General features: G+C 53.7%; 2 protein-coding genes across 5 annotated transcripts in view; one reads left to right on the top strand and one right to left on the bottom strand.

Moving 5' to 3' along the window:
- Positions 1-992: 992 nt before the first annotated feature.
- Lmf2 (lipase maturation factor 2) lies at positions 993-5,401 on the bottom strand. Its single transcript, XM_005354346.2, has 14 exons — positions 5,182-5,401; positions 4,377-4,630; positions 4,250-4,278; positions 3,920-4,134; positions 3,668-3,846; positions 3,300-3,441; positions 3,043-3,177; positions 2,866-2,971; positions 2,684-2,780; positions 2,429-2,611; positions 2,184-2,352; positions 1,993-2,104; positions 1,823-1,919; positions 993-1,728 (listed from the first exon to the last, which is right to left on the bottom strand). Exons 1-14 carry the CDS (start codon positions 5,273-5,275, stop codon positions 1,426-1,428), a joined length of 2,115 nt encoding a protein of 704 aa, XP_005354403.1. The 5' UTR covers positions 5,276-5,401; the 3' UTR covers positions 993-1,425.
- Positions 5,402-5,587: 186 nt separating this feature from the next.
- Positions 5,588-7,500, top strand: part of Ncaph2 (non-SMC condensin II complex subunit H2) — a 20,409-nt gene continuing 18,496 nt past the window's right edge. For 2 of the 4 annotated variants that reach the window (XM_013348875.2, XM_013348874.2), the window contains exon 1: positions 5,588-5,711. In XM_013348875.2, coding sequence (XP_013204329.1) covers positions 5,697-5,711 — 15 coding nt within the window. In that variant the 5' untranslated portion in view covers positions 5,588-5,696. Of the gene's footprint in view, positions 5,805-7,500 lie in introns of all 4 variants that reach the window. The other 2 variants (XM_013348873.2, XM_005354342.3) reach the window with 1 other exon arrangement.

Raw genomic sequence — 7,500 nt, 5'->3', positions numbered from 1 at the left:
CAACAGTCACACCTGGGGCTTCTCAACGTTTGTAGCTCCAGGGGATCTGATGCTTCTGGCATGTGCTTACATGTGCATAAATGCAATTAAAACCAATAAAAGTAAAATCTTTAAAAATGGTTAAGGCGATGGGAAGATGGTCTAGTCAGGAAAGTGCTCACCACTCAAGAATGAGAACCCAATTTTGGATCTCCACAACACATGTAAAAGAAATGAACATGGCCAGGCAGGCATGGTGGTGCATGCCTTTAATCCCAGCACTAGGGAAGCAGAGGCAGGCGGATCTCTGACAGCCACAGCTACCCAGAGAAAACTCATCTTGGAAAAAGAACAAAACACCCCATCAAAACAAAATAATAAACAAACAAAAATTGGCTTGGTAGTACAAGCCAACAATCCCAGTGTTGGGGATGAACAGACAGGAGGATCCTTTGGGCTTGCCGGCCAGTTAATGTGTCTGAATCTGGGAGAACAAAAGGTGTGGATCAACAATTGAGCTGGGATAAAGGCCGCTGTGCTACAGGTGCCCAGGGAAGGAGGGACTGACAGCTTGACCCTGGAGAAATGGACTCCAGCTCCCCTCTGACCTCTTCCCAGGACAGAAGTACAGGTGACACATGCACCTTCTTTCTCCCGTCCAAGGTCTGGCATCTCTGCTAATACAACCATCTATTATTCTTCCCCTCTATCACCCTTTTCACACTCTGACCTTTCTGAAGACCAGGAGGAAGTGGAGAGGGATGTGTTCTGGAAAGTTCCCCGGCCCTTAGGTGGTTCTAGCTTCATCTTCCTCCATTGGTCTCACAGCCCTCATTGTATAGGTCTGCCAGGCTGTGCCACACCAAGGCTTCTTGTAAGCAGGCCTTTTGGTTTAGCTTAGGGAGAAGAGTGAGTGATAAGGAGGGAGCCCATTTAGCTGTGTCAGTAACCAGTCTAGGCTGTGCCAACTGTCCTCAGGTCTCTCTAGAAGGAAGAAACCACTAGCAAAGGGGTATGTACAAAACGGTGTCTTTATTGGTACAGTCTCAGGGGCAGGTAGGCACCATCCCATGGGCCCACTTCCCTTGGCTCCTAGCCTCAGCAAATCCAGCTCATCCCCTCCAGTGGGGTTGGATAGGGCTCCAGACTCAGGCCTCTACATCCACAGGTGCACTGATTACAGTGTTCCAGGAAAGTCCTGAGCGAGGCCACCTGCCCGTTTCCGGGCTGTCTGCCAACACAGTGGAAAGTGACTAGAGGAAGACGTGGCGGCTGGTGCAGAGGGACAGCAGGGTTCAAGGTAACACCAGCGGTCCTCAGGGGTGGCACTTCAAGCTGCATCTGCCCTGGCAGGCCTGCCTAAGTCACAGTGGCTGTGCGGTGACATGAGATGGGCTGGGATGCTGAGATCTGACTATCAGGACAAGTGGCTGACAGCACATCAAGCTATTTTTTCCTCCGGGAGGCCCCAGCGTCACTGCTGTTGCTGTTGGGAGCTACCGCAGCCCGCTCAGAGGCAGCTCTGGGATCCTTTTTGGAAGTCTGCTTACGTTTTTCCTCTCTAGATGGTTTTGAGAACTGGAGTGGGCGGGGGGCAAGCAGAGTCTGTACAACCCTGACAGTCGCCACAGCTCCCAAAAGCCCCCATAGCAGGATGGGAGGCTCCAGAGGAGACAGCTGTGTGCGCACCCAGCTCAGTGTCTTAGCCAGAGCATTGCCTGAACTTCGGGCCCGGATTGGACTCTTATCCTATGGAGATAAAACCAAGAAAAGCCCATAAGATTTACTCCTGCAACGGGCAAGCACCCTGCTACCTCCCACAGTCCAGCTGACTCCTTCACACCTTAAGTCCAAACTGTTGGAGCAGCGTTTCCAGCGTTGGGTGCCCCAGGGATACAGGTGGGAAGAATTCTTCTACCCACTGGCGGTGCCACCATTGGCTGTAACAGAACTGGATAGTCAGCATGTGGCTACAGCCCAGGCCTGGCACCCCACCCATTACCCCAGCCTTACCTCTGCTCCCCAGGCTTTGAGAACCAGTACTTATAGCGCTGGGCCCGCACGTAGGTGGGTGGCTGCTCATGAAAGGGGTACTTGGCAACATGGTTCTGCACCAGGCGGATTACTGTGGCAGGGGACGAGAGGTTAACATGGTTCTGAGCTTGTCCTTCCATACCCAGCCCCTCTCCCAGCCTATCCCTCACCTGGCTCTTTGCCCTGCAGGAGACGTAGCACCAGGCTGGTGAACCAGGGACTGTGTGTATGTGGGCCAAGGGCTGCAAACCACATCTGCCAATCAAGGCGTGGCTGGTGGGGTATCACGATAGGGGGTGGTCGGCTCACATTCCCAGGTTTGTACATGAATTCTATCTCCTGAAAGATGGACATGTGGTTAGCTGGCATGGTTGGACTTGGTCCCTTTACCCCAGCATCCTTTGGGAAGGCTCACGGTCCAGTGCTGTCCATCATAGCTGCCCTCCAGCACCACTTCAGGCCGCCCACCCAGACCAGTCATCCGACGGAAGAGGCCATACGAGCTGGCCAGCTGTAGATGCTCCACAGAACTGAACAGACGACGAGCTCCAGTCCAGAGATGCCCATGGGTCCCAGGCTCCATATAGGAGTAAGGTACCTGCAAGCAAGTAGGCAACAGCTCAGTGCCGCCCCATCGTCCCACAGCCCCATTTTCCATAGGGGTACCTACTAGGCTTATCAAGAACATGGCCACTGTGGCGGTGCCCAGGATGGAGAGCTGGATGCTGGCCAAGATCTTCCGTAGCCATCCTTGTACCTGGATCCACCTGGGGACAGGGGGCCCAAGTATTGTCAGGCCACGCCTGAGCTGAAAGCAGCATCTTCCCCCTGCCTCTTCAGGTACATACATACCTCCAGAGGGCAATAAGCAATTCCCAGGCCAGGGAGGCTGCCCCCAGCCACACCGTAGGCAGAGTTACCATCTTCAGCCATTGGGAAAACTGGTGGAAGGTGAAGGCTGCCAAGGGAGGAGATTGTGATTAGGGGCTGACCCAGTCCTTCTCTTTAGATCCCCAAGCCGGCACTTACTGGTTTTAGAGAGGATGATACGCTGCTGCCAGTCAACCTCCAGGCCAAAGTAGAGCACGGTGCCATAGGCCAGCAGCCCATAAGCAGTCAGTTCCAGCAGTATGGAGAGCATGGTCAGCAGGGCCTTAGGCCAGGCTAGGGGCAGGACAGTCACAGGTTGGCTGAGGATCTGCAGCCAAGGGGCTGGGGCGGAGGAACTCTTTGGGAGTACTAGGCGGATGACATCCATTTGGTTGTAAGGACAGGATGACACTCACAGGTAGGCATCTTCTTGTGGCTCCTGAGGTCAGGCTCAGCAGACAGGTGCCGGTCATCCAGGAGGGAAGTGGTAAGCACCAAGGTTAGCAGATTGAAGAAATTGTAGTTACCAGTAATGATGATCAGGACTTGCAATAGTACCTGCAGGGAAGATCGGCAATCAGCTCTACGGCGGGCTGGTCTTCCTGCGCCCTGCTAACCCGCAGGCTGACATTTTCACAAAGGCTACATGCAGCCTTGATCTGAGTAACACATCCCTCTGCCTGCAATGCTTTCCCAACGGCACCCTTGTCAGACGACCATTCCCAGGGCTTGTCCCAGGAAGACTCGCTGGCCAGCGGTGAAGGCCACGCTCTCTTCTACCCACCTGAGCATAAAAGGCGGTCAACCGTAGGCGGCGAACAGGAGCAAAGAACAGGGGAGGCACTGCGATCTCAATGAGGAAGGTGGCCACCACACTGAGCTTGTGCAGCCAGACTGGCAGGTGGTGGGCAAACCAGGCAGCTGGCGTGGGCAGGCACTGTGTCTCATAGTGGTAGGTGAGAGCTGCAGGTAACGGGTTGGGGTCAGGGTTGATTAGAGCCTCCAGACCATCCCGGCTTCAGGCCCAGGCTCTCACCGGTAAGTCCCCACCACGCAGGGCAGCGGCTGGTCAGCTTGACCACACCAGAGGCAAACATGAGTCGAAACAGCAGCCAGCGCACGAGCCAGAATGGGAGGTTTTCGTGGGGTAAGGCTCCTGCTAGTCCACCCTGGGGGGCCTTGTGGTTGGAAGGCTTCTTCAATGGGGCTACTAGTATAGCCAGGAAGCCTGTCTCCAGCAGCAGGGAATCCCTATGGGGAGAAGAAAGATCATGAACAGTTCTTCTCCAGTAAAGCTGTTGCCCTCACAGGGTCCTCCCAGGAGACACAAACATCCCCAGCCCAGGCTCAGGCAGGAGTCACTCACCACTGGAAATAAAGGAACACTTGGCCCACCTGTAGGGAGAGGAGCTGTTAGGCTTCGTGTGTCTGCGGCACCGGGTGAGGCAGCGGGTGGGTTAGACAGAGGCTGAGGTTCTAAGGGTCTCACTTGCCTGGCAGGTTGATAAGTAGGCAACCCAGAGCAGCAGGTAGGTGAGGGGGTGTCTCAGAGAGTTCAGGAGCAGGGCACCCAGTGCTACCACGGTGCCCACTAGGGTCAGTAGATCCAGACCCTGGGCAGTATCCAGCCCCAATCTTGGTGCCTCCCAGAGCAGGGTTGGTGTTTCCCACAGCTGCTGCCACCGACCCTTGCCTTGGGGTCGCAGTGTTCTTCGAGCAGGAAGGATGCCCTCTGGGCCATACAGGCCTGTGGGAGGGCATGTCAGAGTCTTCCCAGACAAAATTCAGCCCAAGTTAAGCCCTGAAGGTGTCCTACCACCAGCTCCAGGCGTGCAGATGCCCTATAGTCAGGGCCTCCAAATGCGCTCTACTCCCTCCCCCGCCCCCAACCCCCTCAACGCCACCCTCCGCATCCTGAGTTGTGCCTGCGGATGTTCCCGCCCCAGGTAGGGCTTGCTCTACCAGATTAACTCTCTCAGGTTAGAAACTGTTGACCTCAACCCCAGGTTCAGAAGACCTAACTCTCGGTCACCACCTTCCGCGGGAGTCCAGGTAGAAATCTGTCTCCTTCTCCCTTCGGGGTTCTGCCCTAATCCCAGATGAGAATCCGAACAGTCACGGGAAACCGACCCTTGCACACCTTCTCCCTCCAAACTCTTGGGGCCCGCAGTACCCAAACTACTGTCCCCTAGTCCCACGTAGAGAGGCCTGAACCTCACACCCGCCGCCGAGAGATCGTACTCGGGGTGAAGGAAGGGATGATACCACGTGTGTGTGTTCCACTCTCGGCGCCCTCACCTGGGATCTGGGTGTAGAGGGACGCAAAGGCAAACGTGTAGACAGCGGCCACACCCTGCAGGAAAAGCTGCTGTGGGACCCGGGAGCTCGCCATGTCCGCTACGCGGTCCGCCAGATCAGTGCCCGCTGGTCCCCGCCCCCCCAGCCCCGCCTCTGACACACGCCCCAGCTGGAATCCGGCGGGTTTGTCACAGCGCTCCACCCCGTGCCGAGGAACTCACCGCTAACTGGCCGGTAAACTTAAGTCTCAGCGGGTCCTTCAGGGCTCCGCCCCGGAGCGTAACCACGCCCCCTGTCGTAGACCTGCCCCCGTCAGGCCCGCCTCTTTCCCCCACCCCGGGCGCCTTCCACTTTGAAACTGGGGCCCGCGTTACGTCATCGATGTGCGCGCCGCGTCCCTGTACGTACTTCCTGGGTGGGAACGGCAAAATGGCGCCAGAACCGGTGGCGGGTTGATTCTGCTGGCCCTATCCGGAGCCAGTGTACGGTCCGGGGGTTCTTGTCCCTTTCTGGACATGGAGGATGTGGAGGTGCGCTTCGCTCACCTCTTGCAGCCCATCCGAGATCTCACTAAGAACTGGGAGGTGGACGTAGCGGCACAGCTGGGCGAATATCTGGAGGAGGTGAGGGCGGCGGGGGAATGGTACGAGCCTGGGAGTCAGGCGTCGCTGCCACCCCCGCCTCCAGGTCTGTAGCCGTCTGGTGTTTTGCTCTCAGCTTCTCGTGTTCTTTTTCCTCCCCTTACTCCAGCCTGCCTTTCGAAACTTTCTTCAGATAGATTACCCTGGAGCTGTCATTTTCAGGTCTCTACCCGTTAGCGAGCTGTGAAATCGATTTGGTTGGACTATAACCATTTCTTCAACAAATACGTTACTTATATTTTCTTTTCGGGGCGCAATATATTAAGCATCACTTTTCTTTTTTTCGGTGCTTGGGATTTAACGTAGGGCTGTACGAGCTTGGCAAGCGCTCTACTGCTGAACTTAAAAAAAAATCCCTTTTTTCTTCCTAAGGCAGGCCTTAAATTCGAAATCTTGCTGTCTCAGTCTCCTGATTATTTGCGAGTACTAATCGACCCTTCAATGTCTGGGCTCTTAATTGTATTTGAGAGATTTGGATCACGAAGGGAAAGGGATTTCTTACCTTAGACCTCAAGCTCCGCCCATGTCTTCTCCCCAGGAGTCAAGTTAAGCTAGCTCTTAACTTGAGCTAGCTTGTCCAGAAGGACCTGCCTCCCAGTGTGTGGCCCTGCCCTCGCTGTAATCTAGCCTATCCGCATTCCATACCTCCTTTTTTAGCACTAGTGTCTAGATCTCTTCAGGCTCTGGCTGCTCCATTTCCGCCTTTTCACACCTCAGCTCAATTCCATCGGATTCCACTACCTGTCTTTGAACGGTAGTGGTCTTCATCTTACACAATCCAGAAGACGCTCGAAATGTCCTGTAATTCAGTTGAGGAGCATTTGTTGGTCTGACAGTTTCCTTTCTGAAACAGTGCTTATTAGGATTTCTATTTCACTGCTTCTTTTTACTCTCCTAAATGTTGAGCTTCTCCGGGTGAAGCCTTCTTTCCCTTAAAAATAGAACATCTTGCTTGTGTGCTTTAAAATACGGGCGTTAACTCTATGTGGTGGGAGACGCCCATACATCCACTTGTAGGCTGTCCCAGTGCTGCCTCCAGATCTGTTTGTTCTCGCCACTCTCTTGCCTTTTTCTGGGATGGTACATGATCTCTTGGGTCTTATTTAAAGTGGAGCTTTTGATTTTTGGTTCAAATTCTAGTCCTCTATTTTTGGTGAAGAGTTTTACTGTGCAACTAAAGATGGAAATTAAGAGATATAAAAAGGCCCACACCATGTTTACCTATGAATTCTGTCCATTATACTGCCAGATTGTCACTTCAGTTCATGTGATCTGCATTATGTCTGGTCTGGGCCTATTATACCTAGTTATTTAAAACCTCCTCATCCAAGGTCCCAGATTGGACATTATCCAGTAGCTAGTGCGAGTCTTCAAGTCTTCAAAATTAAAATGAGACAGGGTTAGAAGTGCAGGGAACTGGAGAGAAAGTTCATCAGTTAAGAGCACTGGTTGTTCTTCCAGAGGACCTAGGTTCAAGCTAAGCATCCATGTGACAGCTCACAACTAACTATAACTCCAGGTCCAGGAGATCCAGTGCCTTCATGTGGCCTCCACCAGCACCAAACACACTAGTGGTGCACAAGTACATGTAGGAAAAATACCCACAGAATTTTTTTTTTTTTTTTTTTTTTTGGTTTTTTCGAGACAGAGTTTCTCTGTGGCTTTGGAGTCTGTCCTG

The sequence above is a fragment of the Microtus ochrogaster genome, chromosome 15, assembly GCF_000317375.1.
Source record: "Microtus ochrogaster isolate Prairie Vole_2 chromosome 15, MicOch1.0, whole genome shotgun sequence".
NCBI lineage: Eukaryota > Metazoa > Chordata > Mammalia > Rodentia > Cricetidae > Microtus > Microtus ochrogaster.
Note: the sequence above shows the minus strand (reverse complement) of the source record. Positions and strands in the feature narration are given on the sequence as shown.

Bases quoted from the DNA above. Each gene is read 5' to 3' on its own strand.
- Lmf2 (XM_005354346.2), bottom strand. From the start codon at position 5,275: ATGGCGAGCTCCCGGGTCCCACAGCAGCTTTTCCTGCAGGGTGTGGCC. The intron at 3,847-3,919 runs GTGAGAGCCTGG...CGTTACCTGCAG, and splicing joins TGCGTGGTGGGGACTTACCG to CTCTCACCTACCACTATGAG. The intron at 2,612-2,683 runs GTAGGTACCCCT...ACTTGCTTGCAG, and splicing joins CCATGTTCTTGATAAGCCTA to GTACCTTACTCCTATATGGA.